The sequence below is a fragment of the Panthera uncia genome, chromosome F1 (genome assembly GCF_023721935.1).
Source record: "Panthera uncia isolate 11264 chromosome F1, Puncia_PCG_1.0, whole genome shotgun sequence".
Classification (NCBI taxonomy): domain Eukaryota; kingdom Metazoa; phylum Chordata; class Mammalia; order Carnivora; family Felidae; genus Panthera; species Panthera uncia.
Genome location: NC_064813.1, coordinates 1417072 through 1433677, shown reverse-complemented (window position 1 = coordinate 1433677; position 16606 = coordinate 1417072). Strand labels below are relative to the sequence as shown.

General features: G+C 42.0%; 1 protein-coding gene across 2 annotated transcripts in view; it reads right to left on the bottom strand.

Moving 5' to 3' along the window:
* Positions 1-16606, bottom strand: part of DNAH14 (dynein axonemal heavy chain 14) — a 305880-nt gene that overhangs the window by 266440 nt on the left and 22834 nt on the right. Inside the window, exons 5-7 of one of the 2 annotated variants that reach the window (XM_049635106.1) lie at positions 13920-14072; positions 12679-12791; positions 3260-3322 (exon numbers count right to left, since the gene is read on the bottom strand). In XM_049635106.1, coding sequence (XP_049491063.1) covers positions 3260-3322; positions 12679-12791; positions 13920-14072 — 329 coding nt within the window. Of the gene's footprint in view, positions 1-3259; positions 3323-12674; positions 12792-13919; positions 14073-16606 lie in introns of those variants that run through there. The other variant, XM_049635107.1, reaches the window with a different exon arrangement.

Genomic DNA, 16606 nt, shown 5'->3' with positions numbered 1-16606 from the left:
TGCGGACAGAAACGCCTGCTGTCTGGCTCGAGGGCCAGAAAGGGGCAGCCGAGCAAGACAGAAAACTTTTCAACAACCACCATTCTATCCCAGCGAGATACCACAGGGGGGAAAGGCCACGTGGAGAGCCTGGCATCGTGCCCCGGGCAACTGGTAGTGAGCTTCCCTAGCGGTCCTCTGGGGGTTTTCAGGGAAAGCTGAGCAGGGAATAGGGAAGGTCATCCTCCCTGGGTGGTGGTGAGCAGAGAACAGAAGACATATAATTTTATAAGTTAAAAAATACAATGACTGAAATGAAAAACTCAGTATGTTGGCTCAACAGCAGAACGGAGTGGACAGAGAAATCAGCGAACTGAAAGAACAACAACAGAAAGCATTCAATCTGAACAACAGAGTAAAGACTGACTGAAAAAAATAAACGGACCCTCAGGGACCAGCAGGACCATAAAAAAGATCTAGCATTTGCATCTCCAGTCCTAGAAGCAGAGGAAGGAGAGGGCAGGGCTAAAAACACTTGAAGAAATATGGACGAAAATGCAACAAGTTTGTCAACGGATGCACGAGCCAGAGGTTTAGAAGCCAGGGTGACTACAACAGGATAAAAACAGAAGTCCAACCACCACACATCAAAGTCAAACTTCTGAAAACTACAGCCAAAAGAAAAAGTGTCAAAAGCAGCAAGAGAAAAAACCATCTACAGAAGAAAAGCAATTCGAATGACCACGGAGGCCAGGAGAAGGGCTCAGAGGAAAGAACTGTTCATATTCAGCAGAATCTTCTTCGATGACGGAGAAACAAAGAAGATGTTTTCGGACACGGGAGAAGCAGGAGACTTTGCTGCCCACAGACCTGCCCTAACGGAATGGCTAACGGAAGTTCTCGCAACAGAAATACACAACAAAACAGCCCAAGGAGCCCTGCGACATTGAGAAGCAAGAGCATGATAAACAAACCAAACTGAATACATTTTAAAAACACATAGACTGTCGTTCTCATTGTTCTCGTTCTCGAGTTTTACAACGTATATTTGATGGTGGAAGCAAAAACAGTAACAGTGCCGAAAGCAAGTGGAGGAAACATTTAAGACCGTCATACTGTAAATGGGGGAGGGCAGAGAGACACAGAGGTAAGGTTTCTACAGTTCACTCAAACTAATAAAATGCAACGCTAGTAAATTGTACGCTACGTATGTATGTTATGCCAACAGCAACCACCAAACAGCTACACAGACATACTTTAAACAATAGTATAGAAAAATCCAAATAGAATTCTAAGAAATACTGCTATAGTTGAATATTCAAATAATCCACAGAAAGAAGAAACAGACAAAAAGCAGAGGGAAGAAACAGAAACCAAAAAATAAAATGGCAAACTTAAGCCCTAACAAATAAATAATTAGACTGAACGTAAAGGGTCTAAACACAGCAATTAAAGACCAAGATTGGCAGATGGATCTGAAAACATGATCAAACCATATGCTGTCTCCTAGAAATGAATGGCCATCAACAACCCCCCTTCCTCCCAACCCCTCACCCACACCCCTCCCTCCAACCACCCCTGTAGCAAAGGGTGTCCCTTGAACAGAGGAGGAGTTCAGCTCTCCGCATCAAAGCCACCCAGGCCAATGAAGCAGTGAGGCTAGAAAGTTACGTTAACCCATTCACAAAGCAGGCTAACTCTAGCCTAATGCCTGGCATGTAGAGATGCTAAATATTTTTGAATTAAAAAAAAAAAAAAAAGACAAGCCAAATCTGGGAGAAAATGTTTATAAACCATGCACAAGGGACTCGTGTCTAGACTATAAAAAGAACCCTTGGGGCGCCTGGGTGGCGCAGTCGGTTAAGCGTCCGACTTCAGCCAGGTCACGATCTCGCGGTCCGTGAGTTCGAGCCCCGCGTCAGGCTCTGGGCTGATGGCTCAGAGCCTGGAGCCTGTTTCCGATTCTGTGTCTCCCTCTCTCTCTGCCCCTCCCCCGTTCATGCTCTGTCTCTCTCTGTCCCAAAAATAAATAAAAAACGTTGAAAAAATTTTAAAAAAGAACCCTTAAAAACTCAACAGTATAAAAATAAACAATCCCACCAGAAAATGTGTAAGGGACATGGAGAGACATCTCACCAGAGAGACATGGAGAGACATCGCACCAAAGAAGATTCACAGATGGCCCATAAGCACATGGAAAGATGCTCAACATCATTAGGGAAACGCAAACTGAAACCACAACATGACACTGCCAGAAAACTACCGGAATATCTAAAACAAAAGAACAGTGACAATTCCAAATGGCGGCACAGAGGTAGAGAAGCTGAATCACTCCTACATTGATGTCGGGGATGGAAAAAACAAAACAAAACTAAACATGCAATCGCCGTATGACCCAGGATTGCACTCCTGGGCATTTACCCCAGAGAAATGAAAACTTGTGTTCCCATAAAAACCTACATATGAAGGTTTAGAGGGCTTTATCTATAATAAACAAAAGCTGGAGAACAGCAGGTGTACTTCCCACTCCCAGCACGCGCCGCTCCCCGGCAATCGAGGAACGCCGGATAAATGCGGCAGCCTGGATGGAAGTCCAGAGTTGCGCTCAGGGAAGAGCCAACCCCAACCCAAAGGTCGTATACTGCATGACTGCATTTATACAACATTCTCGAAAAGACAAACTCACAGAAATGGAGACCCGCGTCGTGCTTGCCACAGGCTAAGAAGAGGGTGGGACTGGGAGGGAAGCGAGTATGGCTGTACAAGGGCAACACGAGGGACCCTGCGGTGACCAATCTTCTGTATCTTGATGACGTCAGTGCCACTGTCCTGGCTGCCATGTTGTACAGTAAGTTTGGGGGTTCTACCTCTGGGGGAAACAGGATGTCTCTTGGCATCATCTCTTACAACTGCATTCAATCACAGTTACCTCAAAGTACAAAGTTCAACAACAACAACAACACGGGGCTGCCAGAGACCCCGTAAAACAGGATTAACAGCCATTTGACTCCTGTGAGGGGAAGTCATCGTAAGCTGTTCACAGAACTATCATCTCCTCATGCTGCAGACTGACATACTGGGAAATGTCGTCAGTGTTTATCATCACGTGTGATATACAAAAATGGTGTTTGAAAGTAAGATTGACTAAACCTACTCATAACCGTGATGTGACTTTCCAATCACTGAGTGAAAAGTGATTTACACCTGCTTCCATACTACATATTTAAAATAAGGTTTCCCCTTAACATAGTTAAAAATGCATTTGCCTCTTTAAGCTTACCTGCTCTTCTCTGTCTTAATTCTTCTAACATTCAATTTCCAAGTAACAAATGCTTTATTAATTCTGAAAGGAAAGAGATTTCTTACATTCTATATTTGTAAGTCATGTATTTATATGGAATACATTTATTTTATTTTTAATATGAGATTTAGTGCCAAATTGGTTTCCACACAACACCCAGCGCTCCTCCCAACAGGTGCCCTCCTCGATACCCATCCCCCCCCACCGCCCCCCCATCAACCCTCAGTCTATTCTCAGTTTGTAAGAGTCTCTCATGGTTTGGAATACATTTAGTAACATCTTAGAAATCCTAGATTTCCTAGAACAGGTTGCATTCATCATAAACTTTACTTAAAGCAAATACCAGACCACATCACTTCTCTCCCAAACTATCAACAGAACAGAGGAAAGTAAGCGTCATCAAAACTCATTATAATTCTTATAGACACATAATTAGTTTAGTTACTGTTAGGATGTCCCTGGAACCACAGTGGAGGGGACGGCCATCTTGCCAGTGCAACCCAATGAAAAGCCCCTAGTAGCTGCCAGAACGAATTGGAGGTCAACCAATCACCGAGCGACAGCACGACCTGGCGCGAAAAAGGCCCACCCGGAACCGGAACCGCTGCAGCTTAAAAGCCCTACCCCACCACACCCGGGCGCGACCTCCCTAACTCCTCTCTCTCTCTCCCTGAGTCACGGAACCTCGCCCGAGACCTTAGTTCCCAATAAAGCCTTTGACTGCTAAAACTTTTAGTTCTTGACTCTTACCTTTACCCTAGCCTACGCCTGACCCTAACAGTTACCACATCCCAATTAATATAAATCTATAAAAACATATTCTTTTCCCTTATACCTTTATTAGCTTACTGGTTTTAAAAGAGATTCTATTTCGAGAAGAGTCAAGATTCAATTTTCAGTGATAAGAAAAGTAACGTTGGTAAGAAATCACTGTATACTGGTAAACAAAAAAATTAAGATAGTGTATATCATATTGATATTTAATTTATGTTTTTGAAAGGATGCATTTGTAATTTTAAAACCTCAAGGAACCCGTCTGAGAAGGATGGTAACGGTGACACTTGGTGACACTTTCAAGGTGACACTTGTTTGCCAAAGCGAGATTCCTTACGCGGCAGGCAAGAGCCAACTGGGAGAGGACCGCCTGAGGGGCCAATCGGAACCAGCCCATCTTCCTGGCTGATTCTGAACCACAGAAGACTGAAGGAGCCCCAGGGACAAGCAAGCAGTTCAGAAAGCGTCCCATGATGTCACACAAACAGGCACACCCAAGGCCTTAGAAACACCTCAGATCTGGTAACGTGACCTAAATCAGGCTCCCAACAGGCATTCCAGTTAAGTTCCCGTCTCACTTCCATCCGGTCACAGAACCTCAGGACTCCAGAACCCTGGAAACCAGACGAATCACCCCAACGACAGTGTGATGAGTGTCCACACCAGGCCATGGCACAAGTCCTCCGGGACGGCCCACGAGGTAAAAGGCGGGCACTGCAGCTCAAGTCACCCCTGCACGAGACACACATCACCTCTGTAAGGCGCTAACCCCCTACACTGGACACACCACGTCGCCTCCATAAGCCGCTAACCCCCCCTGCACCGGACACAGCACGTCGCCTCTGTGAGCCACTAACCCTTCAGATTCACCTTTTTTCTGCTTGACATGTTGTTACAATTATTAGTCATAAAAAAAAAAAAAAACAACTTTACAAAATGTTAAAAATAAAATTTTTAAATCAAATGAATTTATAGGTTTTAATCTGCGTAAACTTTAACTTATACTTCGATTAACGTGAATTTTTAAAAAATGAACCATTTTGACCATGCACTTACTGATGCTAAATGTCCTAGAAGATGACTCATCCCAGTTCCAACTATGCTTCAAAAGCTTAATCAATTGAAATTACTTAGAACGGAGCGAACCCCAAGCATGTGTTACAAGGCAAGGATAACGGTGGAAAGCCCAACGATGACAGTTTACACTGGCACCTAATTTACAGGGATGCGATGATCATCTATTTCCTTGAAGACGGACTTCTCAGAACTGTCTCTCAGTCACCCACGCGGCATGTGACTCAGGTTCGCACAGACAGCCAGAGCCCGCGTCCTTGCCGACCAACCTCTCCGACACTTCGGCGTCAGCGGCACCATCTCTACCTCTGGATACACGCCAACCTTGATCCTGCCTCCCAACTTCCGGCCTTGCTATGCGCTCTGTCTAAACTATTCCCTCAAGACCCCCTGTGGACGTGTCCTTCTCATCAGTGAGGCCTCCGCTTAAAGAGCACCTCTCTGGCCGTCCTACTTAAAGTAGCAACCACACATCTCTGCTTTATTATCTTTCTGGCCCCTGTCACCAGCTGAAATAATCTTATTTATTTACTTGTTATCTATCTCCCTCCATCAGAACGAAGTTCTACAGGAACACAGACATTGTACGTTTTTTACACCATGATACCTCCAGTGCCCAGAACGGTGGAGCAAAAGTACACAATAAATACTTGTTTTGTAAGTGAGTAACTTCTCTGCTACAAAATCCACTCACTTCTCTTATACAAGTAAACTTCCTCAGGTTCTTAGTTATTCCAACTATTTGATATCAAATGTAACCATTTAAGATATGACATCTCTTCTCCTAGTCTCCACCAGGTAGCAGCAGACCACAAGGAAATACATACATTAGAAACAAAAAAATTATGGTAACGGCACCGTTCTGTTCGGGGACGGGTGCGGCGTGGTGCACAGCACAATGTACGGACGCCTGAAACTAATGTAACATCAGGTGTCGACTACACACGAAACAAAAGGAAATTAAAAAGCCGGGTACAAACACTAGGAGAACAAATCTGGGACCGCTGTGTGAAGGATCAGACTCACAGAAACCCTGGTGTCCTTGTCCCGCCGTGTCACTCAGAACTAGATGAGTTATTAAGTGATGACCTGGAACCAAGCTGCCCCAGCCCCCTAATTCTGATCTATTTTCCTCTATAACATTCCTTCTGCCCCTGGTATGCCACGTATTTATGTTTTTACCTCTTACCCACTACAAGACATTTGAGAGCAAGACAATTGTTTTGTTCAACAGAGTCTCTCCAGCATCCAGAACGATGCGTGGTTCTTGCAAACTCTCAATAAATACTCATTTAATGAATCAATGCATGAAAAATACATGGGCAATTAAGGTCATTATAGTCAACTTCAATCTGACCATAAAAAAATCTTTTTCTTACAATATTTATCCAAAAAGATGGGCATTTTCATACCTAAATGGGTAAGCTTCCTTTATCTAAAGAAAACTGTATCAAAGTATAATTGACATATAGTATTATATTAGTTTCAGGTGTACAACACAGTAATTTGACATCGTATACCCTGTGAACTGATGCCTACAATAAATGTAGTTATCATCTGTGACCGTATGGCTAATACAGCACTCGGACTGTATTCCATAGGCTGTACATTCCATCATTGTGACTTATTTCATAACGGGAAGTCTGTACCTTCTCTTCACTCGTTTCATCCCCCACCCAGCACCTCTCCCCTCTGGCAAGACACAACTCTGCGCTCTGTATCTATGAGTCTTGGTTTTGTTTCGGTTTTTAGGTTCCACATATACGTGAAATGATGTGGTATAGTTCTCTGTCTTACTTCCCTTAGCAGGATACTTTAGGGTCCCATCCGTGTTGATGCAAATGGCAAGATTTCATTTTTTTTTTTTCTGGCTGAGTACTGTTCTGTTGTATATAGGTACCACCTTTTCTTTATCCATTCATCTCTATCAGTGAGCCCTTTGGTTGTTTCTATGTCTTAGCTATTGCAAATAGAGCCACCAGAAACAAAGGAGTGCATTATCTTTTCAAAGTAGTCTTTTCATTTTCTTAGGATACCCAGAAGTGGAATTGCTCGATTGTTTGGTAGTCCTAATTTTAATTTTTTCAGAATCTCCATCCTGTTTTCCATAGTGGCCGCACCAGTTTACACTCCCACAAGCAGTGAGCGAGGGCCCCTTTTCTCCACATCCCCATCAATTCTTGTGATTTCTTTAATAATAGTCATCCTGACATGTAGCAGGTAATATCCTATTGTGGTTTTGACGTGCATTTCCCTGATTAATGATGTTAAGCATCTTTTCATGTGTCTGTTGGCCACCTGTATGCAGGTCCTGGAAAAATGCCTCTTCATATCCTCTGCCCATTTATGAATTGGATTATTTTTGTTACCGAGTTGTATGAATTCCTTTTTTTTCTTTTTTTGGATATTCACTCCTCATTATATATGATTTACAAACATCGTATCCCAGTCAGTAGTTGGCCTTTCCATTCTATTGATGGCTTCCTTCATTGCTCACAAGCTTTTCCGTTAGATGCCATCCCATTTGTTTACTTTCCCTTCTGCTGCCTTTGCCTTTAAGTCGGATCTAAGAAAACATCTCCAACAATGACGTCAAGGAGTTTACCACCTACTTTCTGTTGGGTGTTTTATGCATTCAGTTCTTACTTTCAAGTCTTTAGCCCATTTTGAGTTTACTTTTGTGTGTGGTGTAAGCAAGTGGTCCAGTTTTCCCAACACCATTTGTTAAACAGACTTTTTCCCATGGCATAGTCTTGCCTCCTTTGTGGAAGATTAATTGGCCATATAATCGTGGGTTTACTCCTAGGCTTGCTATTCTGTTCCTTTGATCTACATGTTTATTTTTGTGCCAGTACCATACTGTTTGATCACTACAGCTTTGTAGTGGATCTTGAAATCTGAGATTGCAATATCTACAGCTTTATTCTTCCATACATAGTATAATGTCATGTGTAAATAATAACAGTTTAATTCTTCCTTTCCAATTTGGATGCCTTTTATTTTTTTCTTGCCTAACTGCCGTGGCTAAGACTTCCAATTCTCTGCTAAGAAATGTAGTCACCCTTGTCTTGATCCTGACCTTAGAGTAAAAGCTTTTCGCTTTTCAAAGTTGGAATATTATTTTAGCTGTGGGTTTGTCACATATGGCTTGTATTGTGTTGAGGTACATTCCCTCCATATGCACTTTGTTGAGAGTTCTTATCATAAATGAATGTTGACTTATGTCAAATGCTTTTTCTGCATCTGTTGAGATGATACGACTTTTATCTTTCATTTTTTTTTAATGTGGTGTATCACAGTATGTCACATTGTTTTGCAGATGTTGAACCTTTCCATTCCTGAAATCAATGCCACTTGACCGTGATGTATGATCCTTCTAATGTATTTCCTAACTTGATTTGTCAATATTTTGTTGAGGATTTTTGCATGTATGTTCATAAGGGATATTGGCCCGTAATTTTATCACTGGTTTTGATATCAGGGTAACTGATGGCCTCATAAAATGACTTTGGAAGCTGTCATTCCTCTTCCTTTTTTTTTTTTTTTGGAAGAGTTTAAGAATACTAGGTATTAAATATTCTTTGAATGTTTAGTGCAATTCACCAGTGAATTCTGATCCTGGACTTTGTTGGGAAGTTTTGGATTATTATTTAATCTCCTTACTAGTAATTGGTCTATTTAAATTTTCTGCCTTTTCATGATTCGGCCTTGCTAGGTTATATGTTTCTAGGAATTTATCCATTTCTTGTAGGTTGTCCGGTTTGCCTGTGTGTGACTGTTGTCTCTGTTAGGATTCTTCATATTTCTATGGTGTCAGTTATAACTTCTTTTATTCTGATTTTGAGTTCTCTTTTTCTTCATTAGTCACCAATTTCATCTTTTTGTGGAACGAGCTCTTGGTTTCATTGATCTTTTCTGTTGTCTTTTTAGTCTCTATTTTACTTATTTCCACTCTGATCTTCATTATTTCCTTCCTTATACTAACTTTGGGTTTCATTTGCTCTTCCTTTCCAATTCTTTAGGTTTAAAGTTAGGCTGTTTGGGATTTTTCTTCTTTTTTTTTTTTATTATTTTATTTTTATTTTTATTTTTGGGACAGAGAGAGACAGAGCATGAACGGGGGAGGGGCAGAGAGAGAGGGAGACATAGAATCGGAAACAGGCTCCAGGCTCCGAGCCATCAGCCCAGAGCCTGACGCGGGGCTCGAACTCACGGACCGCGAGATCGTGACCTGGCTGAAGTCGGACGCTTAACCGACTGCGCCACCCAGGCGCCCCATGGGGATTTTTCTTCTTAATGTAGGCCTGTATTGTTATGAACTTCTCTCTCGTAACTGCTTTCGCTGCATCCTGTAGATTTTTGATATGTTTTTCATTTGTCTCTAGGTATTTTTTTTTAATTTCTCCTTTTTTTCCTTCAAAGGTCCCTTCATTTCAGTAGCATGTTGTTTAATCTCCACATTTTTGTGGTTTTTCCAATTTTCTTCTCATAGCTGATTTCCAGTTTTACACCATCATGGTTGAAAACATGTTTGATGATTTCAATCTTGCTAAATTTACTGAGATGTTTTTGTGGCCTAGCATGTTATTTACCCTGAAGAGTGTGCCGTGTGCACTCAAGATGAAACATATTATGCTGCTTTTGAATGTAATGTTCTATATAGATCTATTAAGTCCATCTGGTCTAATGTGTCATTTGAGGCCAATGTTTCCTTACAGACTTTCTGTATGAATGATCTAATTATTAACAAAAGCGGGATGTTAAAGTCCCCTCCTATTATTGGATCGCTGTCTCTTTCTCCCTTTATGTCTGTTGATATTTCCTTTAAACATTTTGTGGGTTCATTAAACATTATGTTGAGTTCATATACATTTATAAATATTATATCCTCTTGCTGGAGTGACCCCTTTATCATTATCTATTTAATGCCCTACTTTATTTTCTATAAGTCTTTAAGTCTATTTTGTGTGAATATAAGCTACCATAGCCTTCTTTTCATTTCCATTTGCATAAAATATATTTTTTCATACCTTCACCTTCAGTCTGTGTGCCGTTACTTTTGAACTGAGTCTCTTGTCAGCAGCATACGGAGGAGACTTTTTTTTTTTAGAAGCCCATTCAGTCACTCTACATCCTTTGATTGGAGAATTTAGTTCATTTACATTTAATTTTAATAGGTATGTACTTACTGCCCTTTGTTATTGTTTTCGAGCTGTTTTTACAGTTTCTGTTCTTTTATTCTTCCCTTCTCTCTTCCCCTGATGTCTGATAACTTTTAGTGTTGAGATTCCTTTCTCATTTTGTGTATTCATTGAAAGTTTTTGTGGTTATCATGAGGTTCAGATACAACATCGTACGTATATAATGATGTGTTTTAAGTTCATGGCAACTTAAATGTGAATACATTCCAAAATTCTACATTGTCATCCCCCTCTGTTAATGTTTTAGGTTTTTTGTCACATTTTACAACTTTTTATGTATTACTTAGCTAATTATTGTAGTTTTAATTTTACTATGTTGGTCTTTTGAATTTCATATTAGTTTTATAAATGATTTACTACCTTCACTATATACTTACCTTTTTCCACTGAGATTTTCACTTTCATATGTTTTCTTGTCATTAATTAGTGCCATTTCTTCTTAGCTTTAAGAAGTCCCTTTAGAACTTCTTGTGAGGCTGGCTGAGTGGTAATGATGTCCTTTAGCTTTTGTTATATGAAAATTCTCTCTCTCCTTCAATTCTGAGTGGCCAGGTACAGTATTATCGGTTGCAATTTTTTTGTACTTTGAATATGTCCTGCCGCTCCCTTCTGTCTTGCAAAGTTTCTGCTAAGAAACCTGCTGATAGCCTCCTGGGTTTACCTTGTGTGTAAACAAGTTGTTTCTCTCTTGCTGCTTTTAAGATTCTCTACCTTTAACTTTTGACATTTTAATTATATCTTGGGGTGAAACCCTTTGGATTCTTATTTGGCACTCTCTGGGATTCCTGGATGTGGAGGTCTGTTTCCTTTGCCAGATTAAGGAAATCTTCAGCCATTATTTCTTCAGATAAGTTTTTCTGCCCCCTTTTCTCTCCTTCTGCGGCTCCTATAATGTGAATGTTACTTTGCCTGAAATTGTCCCATGGGTCACCTAAGTTGTCTTCATTTTTTAAAAAATCTCTCTCGTTTTTGCTGCTCTGTCTGGGCGAGTCCCATTGCTTTGTCCTCTGGTTCACTCTCCGACCTCTTCTGATTCGCCCAGTCTGCTGGTGAACCCCTTTAGTGTATACTTCAGTTATTTGTTCTGCTTCAGCTCTCCGACTTCCATTTGGTAGTCTCTTGTGTTTTCCATCTCTCTGTGGCAGTTCTCACTGCGCTCATCCATTCTTCTCCCAAGCTCGGGAGGCACCTTTATGACCACTGCTTTGAACTCTCCATCAGGTAATTTGCTGATGTTGCCATTTCATTAAGGTCTTTTTCTGAGGTTTTGTCTTGTTCTTTCATTTGGAAGATAAGTCCTCTGTCTCATCTTGCCTGATTTTATGTGTTGTTTTTTTTTTTCTATACATGAGGCAAAACAGCTACCTCTCCCAGTCTTGAAGAAGTGGCCTTGTGTAGATGACCCCTGAGGCCGAGAAGCACAATCTCATCTGGCCACCAGTGCCAGGTCCTCCAGGGCAGTCCCGAGTGTGGGCTACTCTCATCTGCTGGCTGTGGGGAGGCCGGGGCTGTGGCACTGAGAGGCATGGCACTCATCTGGCAAGGTGGCTGCAGTTACGGCCAGGGGAGGACAGGATGCTTGCCCAGCTGGCTGTGGTGCGGCTGTGGCATGGAGTGATGGGGCATGCCCAGGTTACAGGAAGATTGCCAAAATGGCTAATGCCAACACTGGCATTAGCAAAGTACAACGGGATTGCAAAATGACACCTGTCCCAGAAAGATCCTGCTTCTCTGGCATTCACTTCAGGAATAAGGGGGTCAGTCTCCTTTCAGTATGGCCTAGATGCTTCTCAAAGTGCAGCTTTTGTTCCGGGTCCCAGGGTGAGTTGAGTGTGCGTGCAAACCCTTTACGGGCAGGTTCTCTGTTCCCCAGTTTTATGGTTTTCCTGGACACAATCCCCATTGTTTTACATTTTGGCAGCTCATCTCTCCGGTGCAGAACCCAACGATTGAGGTGCCTGATGTGTGAAACATCCCCTACTCCTCAGGGAGAGTCCCCACATTTTTGAGATCTCTCCTGATTGTGGCTGCCGCACTGGGGATAGGCTGTTTGGTGAGAGCGTGTCTCTGTCTCTTCTACCCGTCTCCATGCGGCCTCTGTCCTCTGTTTCCAGGACTTTTCCAGAGGAAATGATTCCACATGTAGGTGTGTTGTGTCTGTGGGAGGTAGTAAGTTCAGGATCTTCCTGCACCTGCATCTAGCCTAAAACACCCCTATGGAGTACCCCGTTTCCTCTGTAACTTCCCACAAAGGTGGCAACGGGCGGCAGAACCCACGTGTCAGCCGAGCGGTTCCTGTTTCAACAGGACCGTACTGCAAATAACTGGCTGCGTTTTCTTTCATCTCACCGAAACTTGGAAAATATCCTGAACTGCTGCAATAAATGGTAACACGTTCTTTCTAAAAGCCATTCCACAGTCGGTACAGATTCTACTTCTTCTACGCCACCTACGTTAGTAACCTGTAAACACAGAGCACAAAAGCACGACTTTATTGCCTTAAAACAAATATGCACAATTTTCAAGGACTTAGGCAACCCTGGGTTTGCCTCATAACTACTTGCCTTGATAATGAGGCCTATTCTGTATACGACCTCCACCACTTCGTCTCTACCCAAACTTGGTTTCCCGTCCCACATGACTTCTATTCTTGCCATTTTTCTAATGCTAGTTCTTGTGCTCCGATAAAGAATATGGGAAACTTCCTCACCTTGACATACTTTTCACAGATACCTGTTCTTTTCGGTATCATAATTCTCACATTTTCTATGCAGGTAGTATTTATGAGCTCAATTTTAACTACAGGGATAGAGTGGTTCCAGAGGGGCTAATAATCCCATTGCCAAGATACCCCATTTTGACATTCAAGAACCACAGGACTTTCTTCCCTCAAGGAATTCTCTTCCAAAGAACCCCTCTCCCCCATGCGAATGGTAGCCTTTTCTTAAATGTCTATGCCTATATCACCACATACGTATTTACGTGCATACTTTTGTTTATATAGAAGTCGTTCTTTCCATCTTCAGTTGATAATACACACGGGGCGTCCCCACACGTGCACCTACGGATCTGCTTCGTTTGGATGTGGCCCTGCCCACACGTGCTCACAGTGTAGCCGGGAGGCTGGCACCACAGACACTAAACAAACGGCCCAAACAAGTAACAAGTTGTACGATCACAACTTGTAATCAGTATCAAAGCGCTATTTGAGTGTATTGGGGGAGTGGGGTTTCTACCTCTGGCAATGAAGTTTCTGACCAACCTGAGAAAACAGTTTTTTCTTTTATTATTATAATTCCTATGATGTCAGCAAATCCCTGTAGTCTAGTTTTCTTTAAACACACACACACACACACACACACACACACACACACACTTAAGGTATTTGAGATAAAACTGAATCCCCAAACCTAAATCTCTATAAAAAAGAAAAGGAACCTCGCCAGTAAAAAGCTTTCTCCCAAAGAGGATCTGAAACATAAGCTACTTCTCAAATGGCCAGGTTTGTCTGAAACACACAAAGATATTCTAAATCGAATAATATTTTTCCATTATGACTCTCCAAGCTGAGCTCGCTCGCCCTCTGTTACCTTGGAGACAGATGATGCTGTAATAATCCAGAATTCTTTGCCATGTCTAGCTCTGTGAGCAGAGACCACCTGGAGGTCATACGGATTATAGACACCTTTACGATTTTTCCGACAAAGGCAATATACAAATTCTCCATCATCTTTTAAAGGTTCCTGAGGTTAAAAAAATTTTAATTAACTTGATCAACTTAAGTAGTAAAATGGCTGAACAGGTTACTCAATAAACTGAAACAATTTTAGATGAAAATTAAGAATAATATCCCTGAGGAAAGTTAACATCAAATTGTGTCCGTCCAAAGTTCAACAAGATCAATCTTATGAAAGATTTAAAATATATAATTTTCATTCTTACAGCGTGGTGAAAAAACAGTCACGAAAACTGATCTATGTGTTCACTCATGCGTGCTTATTCACACAAAGAACTTGGCAACATACGTTTTACAACACGCTCCACCTTCAGTAAATCTTCCAACACCGGAAGCCTTTTGAGCACATTAATCACTTATTTTGTTAATGACGGTGGCTTAGTATTAGAGTAACAATAGCTAATATTTGTTAGGTAAATAATTTGTTAGGTAAATAATAAATATTTAATAAGTAATAACTGTTTCGTGTTATATTTATAACCACGAGAATTTAATTGCTTTAATTTTTTAAATTAACCACGGATGATGATCGTTAAACAGATGCAGAAATTACTAGTTTGAGAGATTAGGTCATTTGAGAAGAGTCACAAAGACAGGCAGGGGCAGGCTAAGATGTGAGCATGTGTCGGACCAAACCCACACTCCGACACACTGCAATTTACCCTAATACCTGCTTCTTTTTTACCTGGCATTATTGAGAAATCAGCCATTCCACATTAAGAAAAAATTCTAAGTGAAATTTCTTTCTTCTAGCTTTGAAAATTTTTAACTGTCACTATGAACCCTCTACAAGAAAGTTCAAGTTAGTCATTCCTGGATAATTAAAATTTATTATTAAAAAAATTATAATTCAGTGATGCCTTCAGAAGCTATTGAACTGAGTAAACAGTTTCTAATTACTGGAATTTAAAATTCTGGATCCAGTTTTACTTCTCAAAAAACCATCTTCCCTTAAGACCCTTCGTGTTCCTTCTCAATGTCTCAACCGTTCCCTTTTCTTGTTCTGACCGGACACAATGCATCCCTGGAAACCTTAAGAAACAAGTCTACAAACCGCGAGTCAACGTTAGTAACTCAGCTCTGGGTGGCGACGTGCACGGTGGCGGCTGTGTTCCAGTTACTGGGCCACTCGAGGCATTTCTGTTCTAATTATCGTTCAAAAAGTTAAGGATGTTAGAACCTTAACGCAGACACGACTCTCCCAATGGGTCGTGTATGTAATTAAGTCATCCACGTACAAGAAGCACAGAATGTTCCAATTAAATATTGTCTTTCAATTAAAAACAAGTATTTGTTTCACATTCTCAATCCTCTCTTCACATACACGCGAAACACACCTTGTCAGTGAGTCCAGGGGCATCCAGCTCAGGGACAGCTTTGTGAAACCACGGCGCCCACCATCTGCCAGGCACACGCCACGCGCATTGCCTCATTTCCTGGCCACAGCTCCCTAACGTTAAGTACTATTATTTCCGCTTCAACATCAAAGAAGCTGACGCTCAGAGAGGCCAGGAACTTGCCCAAAATAACGCCGGGAGCGTACAAATAGAGCCTCACACCCGGGAGACTCCGATTCCATCATGCGTGGTGCTTGCCTTTACGTTAACGCTGCCTCCGACAACGATCAAAAGAGCACTTATCCTCCTGGTGACAGCCTAGAGCAGGGCCAGCAAACCACGGCCGGGCCCACGCGCCTGTTTCAGTAAATGAAGTCCCCCTGGAACACAGCCACACCCACTTGTTGCTCCCGCACCACGATGACAGACCTGAGTGGTTACGACAGAGGTCAGGGGGCCCGCACAGCCTAAAATATTTACCATGTGGCGCTTTTCGGAAAAAGGGAAGTCGGCCCCTGGTCTAGAAACACCGTTCTCAATTGTGCGTCAGAATCGCCTGGGGCAGCTTCATAAAACACGGATCGCTGGGCTCCACCCCCAGAGTCTCTGACTCCCAAGTCGGGGGCAGAGAGGGGACTTCCGATTGCTCAAAAGCTCCAGGGGACACTGATGCTGCTGGCCTGGGGCCTGCCATTTGAGCGCCCTGGGTCTACGGAGTAGGACGAGAGGGTCCTGCCCAGTCTTTCATCTTCTGTAATGAAGGAGGTCACAGGAGGCAGAGTTACCAGTGCTTGTGGCTGCCTGTACTCCCCGGTCACGTGACCCCGGACATGCTAGAACTTCCCCGAACAGGAAGGGATAAGGACATACACAGATAATGAGACAGAAAATGGGGCACAAGCAGTAAGGGTGCAGATACATGCTACAAACACACGTTAGGATTTCTTCTTAAATCGCAAAATAACTGATAAACAGGAACATAAGAATAGATTCAAATTTTGGACATATGTTGTATCTGTTTCTCCGTTCTTGGAATAAGTGAAATGAAATGATGCCCCACACTTTCAGTTTTTGATTGTTTTGGTTTTTTTTTTTTTTTTTTTTTTTACATCCAACACTTTTTTTTTTTTTTTTATAAAATTTTTTTTTATTTTTTTTTTTTTTTTTTTGGAGAGGGGGAGAGAGGGGGGGAAGGGGTGGGGGG